The sequence below is a fragment of the Microtus oregoni genome, unplaced genomic scaffold, assembly GCF_018167655.1.
Source record: "Microtus oregoni isolate MIOR12 unplaced genomic scaffold, Mior012 000021F_ref0000039, whole genome shotgun sequence".
Taxonomy (NCBI): domain Eukaryota; kingdom Metazoa; phylum Chordata; class Mammalia; order Rodentia; family Cricetidae; genus Microtus; species Microtus oregoni.
In genome coordinates, this window is record NW_024543080.1 from 27,145,895 (window position 1) to 27,165,145 (window position 19,251).

At 41.5% G+C, this 19,251-nt stretch overlaps 1 protein-coding gene across 4 annotated transcripts in view; it reads right to left on the reverse strand.

Annotated features, from left to right (window-relative positions):
* Window positions 1-15,699, reverse strand: part of Slc30a9 (solute carrier family 30 member 9) — a 56,980-nt gene extending 41,281 nt beyond the window's left edge. For all 4 annotated transcript variants that reach the window (XM_041671448.1, XM_041671447.1, XM_041671446.1 and 1 more), the window contains exons 1-2: window positions 15,461-15,699; window positions 7,665-7,832 (exon numbers count right to left, since the gene is read on the reverse strand). In XM_041671448.1, coding sequence (XP_041527382.1) covers window positions 7,665-7,832; window positions 15,461-15,563 — 271 coding nt within the window. In that variant the 5' untranslated portion in view covers window positions 15,564-15,699. The remainder of the gene's footprint in view (window positions 1-7,664; window positions 7,833-15,460) is intronic.
* Between the last annotated feature and the right edge of the window lie 3,552 nt (window positions 15,700-19,251).

Consider the following 19,251-nt stretch of genomic DNA (forward strand, 5'->3'; position numbering starts at 1 on the left):
CCAACTTCACAGAGCTGGGGCCAGTAAACAGGGCTCGGCTCTCACAGGTCAGACAGTGGCTGCAACCCAGAATTAGTGGGGGTAGCCTGCTAGACCCATCCCATGGGGTAGAGGGGGGTAGAGCCAGCCGCCAGCACCATGTGCACCACGTGCACTGCAGATGGGCTGGCCATTTAAGGTTTGGCTCACACGGTCAGAGAAAATCTGCAGGCAAAAAGTCAGGTCCAGACCAGGAAAAAAAAAAAACAAACCAAACTCTGAATAGGTACAGTATACTTGAAAATGTGTTTAGATGCTGAAGAAAAGAAAATGGGTATGGACAATCATAGAAATATAAAGTTTTAAAATAACACAGTACAGTCTTTGAAGAAAGAGTAAAGTAATGTAAAACTAAGCCATGTGAGGATGGGAAATACACAAGGCATCTGGATTTTGTATGGTGCTTGGTTGACTTATGTTTTTGAATGATAATGAGCGAAGGGCAAATGCTGCTGAGAGACACTGGATTGTAGAAAAAAACTGCTAAATTAAACCAGCCTATATATTTTGAGGAAGACTTAACTTCAGAGTGGAGGCAGAAATGTGTTGGATTGGGGCAGAGATGATGCCTTTTTTTTTTCTCCCACTGGAAATGAAAGTTATGTATTTCTTCAACATTAATAAAGACCAGATTTGATTTGGGGAGACCTCCTGAAAATTGTGGCTGCAGACATGAAGGAAGAAACCAAGAAAAACTACAAGAGGAGATACATGCTGATCCCTCTACATAGGAACAGTTCTGAGACTAAATGAAACATGAAAAATCTTGTTGGCTACAGAGTCCTCAAGAATTATTATTATATGCCATCCTTTCATATAGCATGAATGAAGATTTATATTACAGTTTGGATATATAGGCCAAACGACTTATAAAGTTGACAGATGTCTTTAGCCTGTTCAAATAGAAAATAGAAAATCATCTTTAGTTGATTTGTGCATACTGCACATTCCAAAGTTGTGTTTATACAGATACAGAAGTTTGTTGCATTTTCAGAAATGAAAAAAAAAAAAACAAACCAGACACCAATGAAGACAAGTAGCCCAGGTGACCAAGCCTCTAAGAACACCTCTGTTGCAGTCTCCTCAAAAATCTGCATCCTGAACAACTTTGAAGAAGCTAGCTGAGACAGTTTAGCCTCACAGACTACTCTAGCCAGGACTTCAGGTAAGCTTTGCACTTTCCCATCACACAGAGACTGAACAAAAAATAATAAGCTAGGTCTTTCAGGACTTAACCATTACCCCAATTTTCTCAGGATCCACTGAAGATGTCACCGGCCCCAGACAACAGGAAGTAATTTTAAGAACATGGCCTCCACATTCCCAAGAGGTGGGGTGGGTGGTTTTTGGTCATTTGGTAGATTATGGATGTCTGTCATTGTTTGGGGAGGGGAGCTGGTTCCAAGTTGTTACTGGCCATGGTCAGGGGAAAACTACACAAATGAAGTTAGATTCAGGGATCTCGTTCTGGAAAAAAAAAAAATGGGGAGGATATCGGAATGACAATCTACTTAACTAAAAAGCAGCTACTAGTTTTATTTACATTGGTATGGATTTTTGTACACTCGTATAAATTTAAGATTATTTTTATTTTAACATATTGTATATATGTTTCTACTCTTGTTTAAGGTACTTTACCTATGAAGTTCATTTTAAAATGTAATGTTAAGTTCTAGTCCTTGAAAGCTATTATTACAAACTATTTAGGATAATCAAGAAATGCAGGTTAGTAGTTAGTCATCTATAACAATCAAACTTTTAGTCAAGTTAGGTATGTTTTCAAGGTCCAAAAGATATACTTTAGATAGATAGGTGGTCTTAAAACAGTTCAGAGACCGACAGAATATGACATTTAAGATGTTTTAATAACACAAGACTTTTCATGACAATGAGATATGTCTACTCCTGGCAATGTCAATCTACTTCAAAGAAGATGATGGGCATTGAAGAACCTCCATGTGAAATTTGCTTTTATTGTGGCAAAGTCAGTCACTGGATAAGAGACTGCCCTTGACTCAGCTGCTGACAACATGCTGTCCAAATGGGACAAGCAGGACAGAAAAGAAGGTGACTGCCAAACTTTGCCAAGACAAGATAGGACAGTCCTTCAAAATTCCTGTTTCAAAGAAAAACCTGTCAGATATTCTAGACCTGTAGACCAAAGATGGATGCCCTAATACTGCAGAGAACCTTGGATGACTGTCAAGGCAGCCATTTGTCTCTGTCATTTCTATTGCTTTAGAAGCTGCTTGCTCTGCACTTCCTGTTTACTCAGGTAAAAATTTATCCTCCTTGGGTCTCTGATGGGAATTGAATGCTACATAGTTATACCATCTTCTTTGTTACCAAATTCAGAAAAGAAAATTACAAAAAGAGATGCAAAGTTTATAGAGTTGAGAGACACAAAAGCTTAAGTTATCTAAGAAAATGTATTTAGCTCTAAAAGGATATTTTTAGGCTAGTAGTGTTGTTCTTTTGGTCCCTGCCCTAGCCACGCCCACTCCTTTTAACTCCTGACCTCCGCCTTGCCAGCTCTCTTCCTGCTTTTCCTCTCACACGGGGCTTTTGCCTCTCTCTCTCTCCTCTCTCTCCCTTCTTTTCTCTCTCTCTTCTCCTCTCTCTCTCTCCCTCTCTCCTTCTCTTTCTCTTTCTCTCTCTCTCTCTCTCCCTCCCTTCCCCTTTTTAATAAACATTTATGGCTATTTCCTGTGTTTATATGTCTGACCCACCGCCACCGCCGCCGACTGTAGTAGCTTGCTCACCCGCCGGAGTTTGCTGCGGGGCAGGGGGACCCCAAGGGATATTTTTTAAGAATAAGAAGTAGTACAAGTGTGTGGTGTATGTGCACATCTTAATGTGACTGTAGTAGGCACAAGAATAGACATGCACCATGTGGGGGTCAGAGGACAACTTCCACCCTCTTGCTGTTTGCTACTGCATGTGCCGCAAGCTGGTCCATGAGCGGGGATTTTTCCCATCTCCACCTCCCACTTTTCTGTAGGCATGCTAGGATCATACATGCTCTACTGCATCATCTTTAGGTGGGTTCTGGGGATCTGAACCCAGTCCTCACACTTGAAGGGAAACACTTTATCCTCTGATCAATTTTCTCAGCCCCCCATTATCTCTATAAATTACTTCTTTTCCTGTCTTCTCACTCTTAAATGACTATGAAATATTAGCTAGAGCTTCATTCTGTTTTATTTTGTATGAGACAACATCTAACCCAAAACAGTACAGGCTAGTCTCAGACTACAGCAATTCTGCCTAAACTAAAATATGTCAAAAGCTTCAGAAACACCACTTAACCCCCACAATGATCATTTAACCAAAGCACATAAAATAAGTTGCTCTCAAATGGAAACTTGTGACTATTCTCATTAAGAACTGTCTAGATGTTACTATATATATAATGCTATGAAGCACAAACAAGGAGGTTAGCAAATGGCTCAAACACATGCATGAATACTTATTTTATAAACCACAACCATCTTAATAAACTCACACTACTTGCTGGTATAGAATCTTCATAATTTCCACAAATAATCAGATATTCTACCCATGAATACCTCTAGACATTTGTTTTAAGCTCAAATTCTGGCTGTTTGCCACACATCTGCTGTCATTAGTAAAATTGAAACTAATTTTACTAAAATTCAAACCATCTGAATGCTTCTTAAAAATTTAAGGATGTCTTAGCAAGCCTCTGCTCCTTAATGAGCTGCTCCTGACTTCACCATGTGATTTGAATTATTCAAAAGTCAATCTAAAACTCTTAAGTATATAAATTATCTTTCAATCAAGCAATTACTTGGTATCTATCTGATAGCTAACAAGGTTTAATTTGGCTTAGGCAAATCTTGAAAAAGAGCCCAAAATAAAACTGTCAATAAACAATGTATTTCTACTATAAGACAATTAAACTCAAATTTTTATTAGTCCTCAGAGAAAAAAGAAACAAACTCATGGATGTCAATTTTAAAGATCCTATATAGTGGAACCAATATTTAATATATTTGTCTGAGTTTATGTTTACCTAAGAAAACCACTATCTAATATATTTGCCCTTATATGTCATCTCATCAACTGTTCTTTCCTTTACTGGGTTTTAATAATGAGCATGCTAAATTCTGAACTTAGAGACTCATTACACTTTTTATTCCTTCAACTAGTAATACCCAACTCTTTAAAAATTCAATCAATTAATTTTGTGTGTCTATATGTGCATATATGTGAGTTATGTAACCCATGTGTGCTATGACATGTGTGTGGAGGTCAAAGGATTTACTAGAAAGGCTCACAGGCTGTATTTCATCTAGTCCAACACTGGCTGACTGTCCACCACCAGAAGGTTGAAGAATCCATAGCTGTTTGGTCCATGTGGCCGGAAGCCCAGTCTCAGCTAGTCTTTAGTATATACTGGAATCTGAAGAAGTAGCCAGTGAAGGGATGGACTTGCTTCCTTCTTCCATGTCCTTTACATATGCTGCCAGCAGAAGGTGTGGCCCAGATTAAAGGTGGGTGGATTTTTCCACCTCAAAAGATTTAGAGTAATGGTGTATCTTCCAATATACCTCAATGGTGGCATAAACCTTTAATCCCAGCACTTAGGAGGCAGAGGAAGGCCGATATCCAAGTTTGAGACCAGCCTGGTCTACAGAGTGAGTTCCAGGACAGCCAGGGCTATACAGAGAAACCCTGTCTTAAAAACCAATACATACATACATATACACACACATTACATACATACATGCATACATACATATATACATGTGATGGAGGAAGGTCATTGGTTAAATAAAAAGAAACTGCTTGGCCCTCATTGGTTAGAGGATAGGTGGGAGGAGTAAACAGAACAGAACGCTGGGAGGAAGAGGAAGTGAGCTCAGACTCCACAGCTCTCCTCTCGGGAGCAGACACGTCAGAGAGAGACGCCATGCTCCCAGCTCCCAGGCAGACGCACGGGATGAAGCTCCGACCCAGGATGGACATAGGCTAGAATCTTCCTGGTAAGCGCACCTAGGGGCGCTACACAGATGATTAGAAATGGGCTAAATTAATATGCGAGAATTAGCCTAGAAGAGGCTAGATAGAAATGGGCCAAGCAGTGATTAAATGAATACAGTTTGTGTGTTGTTATTTCGGGCATAAGCTAGCCAGGCAGCCGGGGTGCTGGGGACGCTGCCCCGCCGCCCCTAATTACTACATACATGCATAAAGACGGATCTTCCCACCTCAAAGATCCTGATTAGAAGTAGGTCTTCCCACTTCAAATGATTTAATTATAAGAAAAATCTCTCACAGGCATACTCAGCCATTTGGGTTTTAGTTAATTTCAAATGTAGTCAAACTGACAACCAAGAATAACCATCACAATGGGGCACTTTGAGAGGGAAGATAGTGAATTTTTTATTTGAGTAAATTTTGTTCTGTGGATAAAGGGAGGTCAAGGGGAAGCTCTAAAAGATAGTGAAACAATCTATTGTTTAAGGACCATGCTGGCCATATGGAAAATCAATACAGAAGCAAAGAGGAGAAGCAGCCTGCTGTGGTTTGAATAAGAATGCCCAGCATGGGCTCACCGATTTGAATGCTTGGATAGGATTAGGATTGGGGCTAGAGAGTGAGCTCAGTGGTTAAGAACACTGGCTGCTCTTCCAGAGGACCCAGGTGCAACTCCCAGCACCCACATGGCAGCTCAAAAGTGTCTGTAACTCCTAATCCAGGGGATCCAATACTCTCTCTCATACAGACATACCTGCAGGCAAACACCAATCAACGATCATAAAATAACAGATAGAAAAAAATCCCTGTCATTAATATAGCTAAATCCTTGCTTGCATTATTGTTTCAGGTTCCCTCCTTTGCGATCTGTTTGCTATTTTGCAACAAGCCATCCTCCAAAATTTTAAAAACAAATCCAGCCTCTGTTCAGGCCTTCTCACAGATACTGACAGACACCCTACTGGGACAACCTGTGAGACACTCCCACCCCCACCCTGAGCATTTGCCAATGGCATGACATCTTACCTGGCAGGTGCCCACCCCCTCCTTCTTTCCTTCCTTCCTTCAGGTTTCACTGTAGCTTTGGAACCTGTCCTGGAACTAGCCTCTCGTAGACCAGGCTAGCCTCTAACTCAAAGAGATCCGCCTGCCTTGCCTCCCAAGTGCTGGGATTAAAGGTGTGCACCACTGCCGCCTGGCTCAGGTGCCATATCTTGTTCCCCACCCAGTTTTTCCTCCTGTCTAGGAAGCAGAGAGTCTAGCTGCAGGCTCTTTGCTGTGAGTTTATGGCCAGTCTGGAATATGTAATCTTGTCTCAAAATAAAGAGTATTAAAAATATAAATAAAATAATAAAGCTGATGTGCTTATGAAATGCTCAGTGAACAAAAGCACTTTTTACACAACTTTGGAGAGTAGGTTTGATCCTCCACACTCATAGGAAGGTAGAAGCATCAACTTCACAAAGTTGTCCTCTGAGCTCCAAATGTGCACATACACACGCACATACACACACACACACACACACACACACACACACTAATAATAATTTTGTTAAAGGCTGGGGTAGCTCAATGGTAGAGTATTTGCCTCTTGTGTGAGTTCAATCACCAGAACAGAAAAAAAGGAACAAACAAAAACAAAAAAACACCAATGTATGTTTTATAGAATTGAATGGATATAAAATATTAGGCAATAAATAGCACATCCATTGGGAACAGGTTGTCAAGAGTTAGGTATTCTAAGGTCTTTGCATTTTCCAAGTGAACTTAAACATTGATTATCTTTAGTCTTCAAAGTAATAATAGAATATACAACTTCTATATAAAATTGGAAATTATAGATATTATTTTATTTTATTTTATTTTTGGTTTTTCTTTAGACAGGGCTCCTCTGTGTAGCTTTGACCCTGTCCTGGAACTCACTCTGTAGACCAGGCTGACCTTGAACTCACAGAGATCCACCTGCTTCTGACTTCTGAGTGCTGAGATTGCACCACCACTGCCTGGCGTATAAATACTATTTTTAAAAAGATTTTTAAAGCAGGCTATAAATCTATACATATATAAGTCCTGTCTCAAGAAATCAAAAATACACATTGTTTTCAAATACATGAGGGCCACTTAAAAAAACTATTCAGATAAACCAAAACTAGGCAATAAACGTCATGCCTTAATCAGAGACCAAAGTTGTGACAAAACAATAAAACACAAAGCCCTAGCAAGTTTTAAAAGTAAGGAAACACCACTAGAAGTAAAAAAGAACCACATATGCAACATAACAGAGTAACAAACATTATAAGTTTATGCAATAAACTGGTGTGTGTGTGTGTGTGTGTGTGTGTGCGCGCGCGCGCGCGCACACACCTGCACTGTGCTTGTTTGTATATGTGAGTGCAGGTACTTGTGTGGCCCGAGTGTATGTGGAGGTCAAGATAACCTCAGGAATTGGTCCTCACCTTCCACTTCAGAATATTTTTGTTTGCTGCAGCTCCCCACTCCCGCCCTCAAACACACACCAGTCCCGATAGTTTTACAAGTAAGTTCTATTATTCAGAAGCCAATAACTTTACACTCTTCCAATACAGAGGAAATTTCAAAGCTTTCAGCAAGTGGACACAAACCTGTTTCCTTAGGTGCTGGGGGTTTTCCTGCTCTTGGAGCTTGTGATCCCTGCCCTCCTTTGTGGACTTCTGTAGAGTACAACTTGACTCTCCTCAGAGTACAAGCATGTGGGTGACTGTTGGGAACCATGTACGTAAAGCTTCCAAATGTCATTAAATTCTTCCATCCTAAGAGAAAAAAAAAATCACTTTACTTTCAAAACAACTCTCAAATATACAATTAGCAAAACAAATGTTTGACTTGAGATATTTCCTTAGTAATATAAGAATCAAGTATTTCAACTTTTTCCTATTTATATTTGACTTAGAAACTTTAATATAGACATATATGTACATATATTATACATATATACACAATATACTATACACACACACACACACACACATATAAACAAGCAAAACACTCATACTCAATTATTCCAAAAGGTACATAACAGATACTCTCTTATTTTGTATGCTGGCTGCATTAAAAAAAAAAAAACTGGCATAATATAATGAATAGCAGACTCTGGGTAAGGGATAGTCATGAGGGCTTCCTGCTCAAAATTATCCCATGTCTTCTTTCTGTGAGCTGGAGATTTAGTCCTTTCATATCATAATCAATAAATGAACAGTAGGGAGTCCTGTTGTCTCTGACTTTTAATCAGATAATTAGATCACCATTTGGTGAATGCCCCAGCACATGAGAATTTTCACTGAGAGAAGAACAGAAGATATAAAGCCCTTGAGATGCTGCATCTTGGTTGACAGTGGCTTTAAAGAGACTCCATCATTTTAGTCAGGTGACAAAAAAGTGAACATCCACTCTCCTGACCTTCCCTTTTATGTATTACTGTGTATACTCTGAATTCCAGGTCTTCAAAGAACTCAAGAACTATTTAGATAAAATGTATGATTTTGAAGATTTTACAGGAATCCAACCATGTCATCAGAGATAATCCAGTTTTTACAATGGTTAGCATCGAGTGGGCACTGAAGAGCTGACACGTGGGTGGAGGACACAGCTCAGAGACAGGACCTTACCTTCTTCAGCACCAGGGGGAGAGCAGTACAATGTCTAATTGTTGAAAACTCATTTTTCCAAAACAGTGATTTTGGGGGAAACTCCCTGGTGTCAATGTATTCTTTTGTCTATTTGGCAAATTGATCAAGTCCAACATGGTCTTGGTTATATGCATCTATTTCTAAAAGCTGAGTGACAAGGGCTGGAGAGATGGCTCAGTGGTTAAGAGCATTGCCTGCTCTTCCAAAGGTCCTGAGTTCAATTCCCAGCAACCACATGGTGGCTCACAACCATCTGTAATGAGGTCTGGCGCCCTCTTCTGGCCTGCAGGCATACAGACAAAACATTGTATAAATAAATAAATAAATATTTAAAAAAAAAAAGCTGAGTGACAAAAACCTATACATGTAACCCATCAAAAACATCTTCTTCACTGTGGCCACTGGTATTCTTAAGGCAGATTAGGAAGGGGAATTAAGGGCATATGTGAGAAAGGAGCAGTGGTGCACACCATTTATCTCAATACTTGGAGAGCCAAAGGCAGGTGGATCTCTTGTGAGCCAGAGGTCAGCCTGGTCTACACACCAAATTCGAGGCCAGCCAAGGCTGCCTGGTGAGAACCTGCCATAATAAAATAATAATAGCAATGATAATGATGATGATGATAATAATAATAATAATGTAAAGAAAATAAACAAAATATACCTTGGATCTAGTTTGCCTTTCCTGCTGACTGAGAATCCAAAAATAAATTTCAGCACAACTGATAATCAAATTTGCCTGTAGTGATAATTTGTATTTTTCTAAAAAGCATCTCAAATTTCCTAAGCTTATTTAGGGCCAAATGCTTGTAACTCAAGGTTTAGCACACTTCTTATCCCTAAATATAAACAATGAATCTCAAAAGTCAGAGACCGGGTAGGGATGGAGGTAGACGAGATGGCTCACCGGAGAAGAGCACTAAGAACCAACCCCAGAGTGTTATCTTCTGACCTCCACAAGTGTGCTATGATATGTGTGCTCTTATATCCCCAAACACACATCAGACACAGTCACCCACAATAATCAATAATTCTCTAAAAAAGAGAAAGTCCTTGGCCAGTTGTCACAAACATGGCTTTTCCATTTCTGTGAACAGACCCATACTGTGCCTGAGATCTCCTTTAAACATTTTTAAAGCCATACAACTGGTTATTTTTTCTATTTGCATTCTTTAAATATTGAATAAACTAAGTTGTTTGTCTGAATTTCTGTCCTGGTAGTTTTCAGTCTGAACTTTACTGACTGAATTCCCAGGATGCTGTTTAACCTATTCCATGTCCCACAAGTCAGAGTGTGTGTGGCAGCTTTTTCTGAATTCAGTCGCATGTGTAGGTGGTGATGAAGCCTCTCTGTGGGCTGGTTATTCTGGGCTGCGATTGTACCTCAGCGGTAGAGCACTGGACCCTGAGCAGCACAGTACAAGAAAAAATTCACTTAATATCTAGCTGTCCCTTTATTTACAGCAATGACTACTGCTATTCCATGCTAGATCCATTTATTGATTAGGTGGCTTTAAAACTGTAGCTCCAATTATATTACTTCTCCACTCTGTAGAATACCTTCACCCAGGGAAAGTTCCCCCTCTGGTTACTCAGTTGCACCATTTAAGGCAGGCCCAGTGCTTCATTCTTCCTTCCCTCTTCTGCACCATTTCTCAAAACGCTAAGAGCACCACCTAGCATGTCGCAGAGATGGCCTGGTTTTAGTTTGCACATTTCATTACAATTCCAGATTTCAGTATGATGTGCTGTACATTTCAATCCATTTCAGTCACAGTCTTAAGTAATGCTCAAATGCTCTTATTTCTGGCCAGTAGAGGTCTCTCAAATCCGAACACTATAGGGTTATCTTAGATAGCTTCCTTGCTAACTGTTTGGAAACAGACTTAGTTTTTAATTTCAATAGAATGCCAGGTATTAACAGCTGTCAGTATACCTTTGCCACTAATACACAGCTGAAAACTGCTTATAGGGCAAAACTCACAGATACACATCTGACTCAATAAAACCAATATAAAATCTAACACAGCAGCAAAAAGCATAATCAATCATTGTGGGATGAACCGCTGAATACATTAATTCCAGCTGGCAGAAATATAGTAAAACATATTTCCTAATCTTAACTCCCTTTCTTCAAAGTGATATCTAAAATTAGTTACACATGAACGTCAGTCTTTAGTCTGGCACTTACTGTTCTACTTGAATAGAGTTTTCTCGCTGCTGCATACCTAAGGACTGTTTTGATCTACGTTGTAAAACTGCTGGGATCTTACTGGTTATTCACAACAACGAGGAACCTAGTTACAAAGCTCTGCTTTTATTTTACTGCTACTGCTTCTGTGGCTCCTAACAGTAGCAGCAGCCACTACTACTGTTCACTGCTTGCTGTCTCCAATCTAGTTTGTCATCTACTACTTATTTCATTGGCTTTCACTTTGAGACTAAGAAAAATATATACTATTTTCCTCCCCGCAAACTGACAATTCAGTCTATTATGTGTGTTGCATCTGCAAAAAAAATCAACAAAAAGACATCTTGTAGTTTGGCTAGCTAATTTTAGGGCTTGAGTCAAAGTTGTAGTCCATGTTCCACACATCAGTCCCCTTACCTAAAAGACAATTTCAGTAGTTTCTTCCTTCCAAATTCTAAAGCACTGACATATTAAAAACTCAAAATTGCATGGCTGGAGAGATGGCTCAATGGTTACAAATACTGGCTGTTCTTCCAAAGGATCTGGGTTCAGTTTCCAGTACTGACATGATTGCTCCATAAGAAGCATCTCCATCTACAGAAGAAAATAAACTACAGGATACAGCAACGGCACTTGAGATACTTAGGCCATGTTGTGAGAATGAATGACAGCAGACACAAGGAGATAGCACTGCTTGGAGGAGTGCACCGCTGGACAGACAGCATAAAGGAAGACTGTGGAACCTTGGCTATGACAGTAACACAAGCTTCTAGGACTGCCCAGGATAGGAACAGCTGAAGAACCGCCATAAACGGACTGCCCACTCATGTTTAAGTATTGCCGGGGCGTAAATGATAAAATGATGATGACACGGTAGCTCACAACCAACTCTAACTCCACCAAGAGGACCCAACACCCTTGTCTGGCATCCTCAGGAACGAGGTATACATGTAGGCAAAACATGCACACACATAAAATAAATAACTTTTAAAAAAAGTAAGCAATTGGGCTGTCTGACAGTTGAATTGATAAAATGTTTGCCTTATAAGCATGGGAACCTGAGTTCAGTCACCAGTACACACATAAAACGCTGGGCATCCACTGGAGAGGCAGCTAGAAGAGAATCCCCAGGACGCTCTGCCAGTCTATTACATGCTGAGCTCCAGGCCATGAAAGAACTTTTCTAAAACAACAAGCAAACCAACAGAACCCAAGGTGATGGTAACTGAAGAATGATAACCAAGGCTGTCCTTTGGCCTCAACACCTTTACATGAGTCCATACATACACACGTGTGCACACGTGTGTACACACACACACACACAGCCCTAGCTGTCTGGAACTCTCTTTGTAGACCAGGCTGGCCTTAAACTCAAGAGATCCACCTGCCTCTGCCTGGTCTACATAGTGAGTTTCAGGACAGCCAGAGTTATGCAGAGAGGCCTTATCTCAAACAAACAAACAAAAGACCAGTGTACAATAAGAAGAAATAAAAAGCACAAGTATCAGTAAGCGATCTGGAGCTTCATTGAGATCCTAACGGAGACTAGATACAGGGCTCAGTAGTTACGAGCACTTCCAGAGGACCCAGGTTCAATTTCTGGCATTCGTGTGGCAGCTAACAATCTTCTACAGTTCTGATTCCAGGGGATCCAATACTCTCTTTTGGCTTCCATGAGCACTGCACACATAGGATGCACAGAAAACAGGTAGGCAAAACACTCATACACATAAAAATTTTAAAATAATCAATTTAATTTTTTTAAGAGATCTTATTAACAGCACTATCAAGTCTGTGGCAGTCTGTGCGACAGTAACACTCAGGAGCCCCATTTTCCTTGCGTCCTTTCTGGTAGCCAACACGGCAGGAAAACCCTGCCTACTCATCTAGCAAACAAAGGTGTGAGCAAGACAGAGTAGCCCAGCCCAGGAGAATGGGCGTGCTATGCTTTTAACACCTGGTATGAAGAAAGTCACCCCACACACCTTTTTTTTTTTTAATTTAGTTTTGAAGAAGGCAACAGGGGCAAACACTGACAAGTCCTGCACTTCCTCTTGGATCATATCTTTACTGTCTTGCTTATTACTTCTGACATTTGCTAAGAAGAGGTAGAAACAGCCTGCAATCCTAAGACTTGAAGATAGAGACAGGAGGACCACAGTTCTAGGTCAGTCTAAACTAAATGTCGAGACCCTGTCTCAAAAAGAAGGGGGGGGCATTAAAAGCATCTAACATAATGTAAATCCTGTAACTATAAATAAGTTTACAATTTATTAGTATAGTAATGAACTGAAATATACATTTAAATATGCATTTATTTAATGTAAATCATTTTAAGTGCAATTGTTAGGTTACAGGGCACAAACCTCTTCAAGTTCCTTCTATACAGAGAAGAACCTTCTAAAACAATGCTCAATTCTGCGGCCAATCAGTACAAGGGAGTTCCTGCATCTCCAATAAAGGGTATTGGGGCTGAAAAATGGCTCAGCAGCTAAGTACTACAAATGGTAATAATTCAAACTCCTGGTGATCCATGCCCTCTGTTGGCTTCCATGTGCACATAAGCACACATACATAGGGAAAACATCAATGCACATAAAATAAAAATAATTTTATTTTAAAATTTTGGCTACTGAACAATGCAAAACTATATTATGTGGCTGGGCTCTTGAATATTGTCCTTTTTTCTTTGCCTTCGCAGAGGTTTCTCATCTTTAAAAACTGGTATCAGTCAGAGTTTTCCTCCTCTGTTCTTTTTTGTTTTGTTTTTCAAGACAGGGGTTTTTTGTTTGTTTGTTTGTTTTGTTTTGTTTTCTGCAGTCCTGGCTGTCCTAAATCAGACTCTGTAGACCAGGCTGCCCTGGAACTCATGAGATCTGCTTGCCTCTGCTGGGGCTAAAGGCTTGCACCACCATGCCTGGCCTCTCAGTTTATCCTTTTAGAAGCCTTAACTAGACAGGTAAACAAACATTCTAGAAGCAGAAAGTAAACTTTATTTCTTCTCAAAGAAAATCATCTGCTTTTAGATACCAGCTCCCTCTTCCAAAACAAAACAAAACAAGAACTTCAAATAGTTTTTCTTGTAGCATGCATCCAACTTAAATAGCACACTTTCTCCAAAAGATTTTTAAATTTAACCATAGCTATGACTGCTCTCTAAATACTGTACAAGATTTCTACAAAGGTAAATTTTTAGTCTAAAAGGGTTTTAAGTATAAAAACATTCAAATTTTTTGTAGTAGTAAACGTCCTAAAGCACTTTGCCAAGTCATCCCTAAATGAATGAGATAGGCAATTATTATCTTGTTGCACAGATGAGGGAAAGAGCATAACATTTTTGGTCTGGTGACAGCTACACAGAGTAAGAATTACAAATTACACTATTTCAACTCGTTTTACCAAGACCGAAAGGGAAGTGTGGACCACATTTAACAGTCACTATTTGAATTTTATTAAGTATGCCAAAGTTTACTTGGGGTTTTAGAATAGAGTATATAAACAGACGATTCATTCTCTTAAGACAATCAGGCATACTGCCAATATGGGAAAACTCCATAGCTACAGTTTTCTGTCACTACCAAAACCCCTAAAAACCAGTGCTATTGTAATAAATTCATTTGCAATCTTAGGAGCTAGCTTTTATGTTTATTACAAATAAGATATGAATATATTCTGCTTTATTTGCACAGCACAGGAGTCTGGTACCACTTTTACCACTCAAAAGCCCGAATGGCAACAGCTTTTGACTTCCACTTAAGTTTTTGAAGCCTGAATTTTGAGAAACGTTTCTGTAAACGCTCTCTGCAACTCCCAAAGATCTGGGGGATCGTGTGAGCAATGGATTTGGTCCTGCGCTCTTCCTTCTGGGCTCTGCTATGAGTCCTCTATGTCATGCTGTGACATGCCAAGCTATGGCAACGAGGGAGATGAACAGAATAGGACTTACAGGTTTAATGCTATTTCAGAAATTTTCGAGCAAATTAAATTTGACTGAGAAAGAAACGCTGAAAATCAAAACTCAATCATTGCCACCACATAGAGGGGTTATATACTGTTTCAGGAGACATTTTCACCAAAAAGATTATTCAATGAAACTGCAAAGTTTTTGGGGGAGGGAGGGGTTCCGGTCACCAAACTAGGCTCATCCGATAACTATGAGATGCCCACACCTTAAGATCCGTATGTGACATTCACTTTGATTTAGGGAGACTTAAGGAAAACGAGTTGGCACTATAAAGAAAACAACAACGCAGAAGTAGCTCAGTCCAACTAAGAGGCAGGTAAAATTGCGGCGGCAAACTCAAGGGACCCTCCAAGTTGCTGGAATCCACCATTTCCCACGGCCTTTGGGTCACCGAGGGTCACTGCGATTAGGCGCTAAGCCCTCCGGTCCGGTGGTCCGCCTCGGGGTGTCCCCACGCCCGCTGGCCCCCGCGGGGACTCTGCAGCCGCTGCTCGCGGGGACGCCTACGGGGACCATGCGAGACCGGTGGGCTCTGGACTGGGGAAGGACAAGCTGGTCAACTGCCGAGGCCAGCAGCGGCCTCCGCCGGTCACTCACCCTGGCTGCGGCCGCGGGCCACTGCCCGGCCGCCACCGAGCCTGCACAGCGTCGCCCAGCTGCACCTGTGCGCCGCGACGGCGGCGGCCAAGCCCGGAAACATCCTGGCGGGGCAGAGGCCCCCACTCGGACACCACCTCCTGCCTCCGAGCCGCCGGCCGCGCCAACTGACTCCATAGACTGGACCCCAGCGGACACGGCTGTGTGCGCCGCCACCGGCGGCCTCGGCGACCCGGAAGTCGGGGCGGTGTGACGTGACGGCGGAAGCGACGCAGTACGCCGAGCAGGGGGCGGGGGAGCGTCTTGTGGCGGAGACTGGGTGTACTCCGTGTGCTAGATCACCAGCGGGAGGCATGTGGAAGTGCACGTCGCGTTGTTTGAGGGATGAACAGTCTCCCGAAGGGCTGCCTGGCTCCGCGGGGTGGGACGTGGGAGGCGAAGGCAGGACATAAGCCTCTGTCGCCCCACCCCCCCCCACCCCTTGCCCTTTGAACCCTCGGCACCACGCTGTCCATCACCCCATATTCTCGACAGTGGTACACTAAATTAGACGCGTTCGTGAAATTAAAGATTTTTACATGTTCATCATACTATGTGTACACGAAGATGGAGCAATTTTGAAACAGCCTAGTCCCAGAGAGAAAGAAATTTGAGCACCCTTCGCCTGTTTCAACTATTTCCATGCCAGGTTCATTCGGGTCTTAACTTAAACCTAAGAGACCTTCTTTGACCGCCGTAACTATAATTAACATGGTTATTATTCTCTAAGTCGTCCTTGCATGCTTTTCTTCAAAATACTACTACTGAAGCCGGGGGTGGTGGTACACGCCTTTAATTACAGCAACCGGGAGTCAGAGTCAGGCAGGTGAATCTCTTTCGAGTTGGGGACCAGGGTTTCTTTGTGTAACAGCCCTGGCTGTCCTAGAACCCTCTGTATAGACCAGGCCGGTGTTGACAACTATTATGTCAGACAGACAAAAGAAGTGGAAAATGATGAAGTGTCATTTCATGATTCTCATACACCGTAATTCCTGCGAGGCTTTGCCTTCGAAGTTCCAGCATGTATTAGACAATTCAAATACCAAGCTTGCTGTCCTTGGCTTCATCCTGTTTAGTTCTGGGACAATGATGAATCTAGTCAGGAAACAAACCTGGCTAGCTATCTGGAAAACGGACTTAGATGATTCATTGTAAAGTAACGGGAATGGTTCCACACAGGCTAAGACTACACATTTAATTTTGAGCACAGATCTTTCTGCTAGGGTGTGTTCTTTTCCCCTTCATGATTAGTGGGGAAGGACCTTAACCACCTGAGATGGCTCAACAGGTAAAACTGCTTGCTGCATAAGGCTGATGTCCTAGGGTTTCTACGACGAAACACCCAAATCACCATGCCCAAAGAGCAAGTTGGGGAGGAAAGGGCTTATTAGGCTTACATTTCAGCTTAGGTGTTCATCACTGAAGGAAGTCAGGAACTTAAAACAGGGCAGGATCCCAGAAGCAGGAGCTGATGGGGATGGAGGCCATGGAGGGGAGCTGCTCACTGACTTGCTTCCTCATGGCTTGCTTAGCCCACCTTCTTATAGACTCCAGGACCAGCAGCCCAGGGATGGCACCGCCCACCACGGGCTGGGCCCTCCCTCATTGATCACTTAATGAGAAAATACCTTACAGCTGGATCCCATCAAGGCATTTCGTGAACTAAGGCTCCTTCCTCTCTGATGACTCTAACTTGTGCCAAGTTGACACACAAAACCAGCCAGTACTGCTGATGACCTAAATTTGATACCCAGGTCCCACAGAGTTGTCCTCTGACCTCCCCATGTGTGAAACGGCACATGTGCCCCCCATCATGAACACACATCTGCGTGCACACACACAAAAAAAAATTAAAAATAAGTCAGAGGGACTGGCAAGACGGCTTGGTAGATAAGAGCACTTGTCACCGCACCTGATGAGTGAAATTACCCGAGTTCACTCCCTGAAACCCACATGGTGGAAGGGGAACGAACTCTCACAGGTAATCCGTCTGTTCTTCCAAGGCACACATACATAGTGCTCACCATGAATGGGCTAGTCAGTCAAGAATGGATTATTCTTACTCATTTTGACTCCAACATTGTTGCGTGGGGGATTTCCCAAGTGTTTTGTTTCAAAGACAAGATCTCAATGTAGCATTTGCAAAGAGATGGAACACAGATCTATTCTGGTCAGATGTTAGGGAGATTTAAAAAAACAAACTAAATTTAAGGTTGTTTTAAATGAGGACTAAAACCAGACACCTGAAATGAAAATCTTAATGACGAAGGGGATTGACAGCTAAAGGAGCTAAAGTTTGGAAAAGGACAAGCGTTGAAAGCAGGAGGTATCTGGTTTGTGCCTCCCAAGAGTCTCAGTCAAGCAGGTTAGAGCTTCTTCTCCCCTGATGCACTCTGAACATCTTCAGACTGGGATTTTTTCCCTCATCTTATCCTGTGTGTTCACTGTAATTATAGCATGAGGCATAGGATATGTGTAGTGAAGGATGGAAATTAAAAACCACACACTTTTTATTTTCTTTTAATATCTAGCCCTTCATTGAGAAGGATAAAGATGAAATTTCCATGAAATCACTCCAACTTCTACCATAGACAATGAATTTTCAATGCCCTCCCTCATTTTCTGGCCAACTTCCCTTCTCAATATAAATAAATCTCCTAGATCCATTGTCCTCTCCACCCCTTTTCCCTCCTCTTCCCTCCCCCTTCTTTCTTCATGAGGGTTGGTTTTGAAGAGGCAGGAACTCCTGACCTTGCCCTCCTATATGCTGGGATGATTTCAACAACATAAACAAATTGCTTACTGTTTGTTTATGACTTTTTCCTAACATCTCAAACATTCTTTTTCTTGTCTTTGGGAAAGTTACTGAAAATACTTGTCCGACATCAATTTTTAGCTCATTGGTTTCAAAAAACAGAAGTAGGTGAAATTATGCCAATATAGTATTAACCTTCGCCATTCCTTGTATACTTCTAGACATAAGTAGCTCTAGAGAAATAATAATGAGAAGAAAATCCTGTTCCTGCCCTGATTTCTGCTTAGGAAGAAGCAGATATTGCAGAAGGGAGGCCAGAGAATGGTTTGTTTTGCCTCTTGAAGATGAAGTCTCGCTGTGCCTGAGAAACAGTAAACAGTCCTGACCGTGAGTTTGGCTTCGGTCCAGAAAGGAACTAATTGACTGAAGCACAGAATCGCATTCTTCTGCCAACAGAAGGAAACCTGAAGGAGCCACAAGACTTCCCAAAGATTTTGGGCACAGGGAAAAAGTTAGTAAACACAAACAAAAGGAAAATTTTAAATTAGGAGCTAAAATGTTCTTTTTTTAAAGTTGCAAATATGAAGTATCAAAGAATTATTACTAAACCCATGTGTCTTTGACAAGTGAATTGCAAGCAGAGGTCAGAGTACAAAAAAGGAATTATTAACTTGAACAAGAGCATCGATTACATGTTGCTTTAGCAGCTTTTGTGCCTTGCTTGTTCTGAGTGTGATTCCTTTTCCATGAAAATTAGGTGGTTTGTTTTGTTGTGTTTTTATTTTTCCTAGTAGTTAACTTACCTCTATCCCTAGTCAAGAAATATCAGTCCATAATGGAAGCTATACTTCAGTCAACACTTATTCCTTTGCCATTCCAGTTGTTAACTTACCCTTCCCCCTAGCCAAGAAATACCAGTCCACAGTGCAGGCTGTACTTCCAGTTAAGGGGCTAGGCTATTGCCTACCAGGCTAAGAAGCACAAATGCACTGTAGCC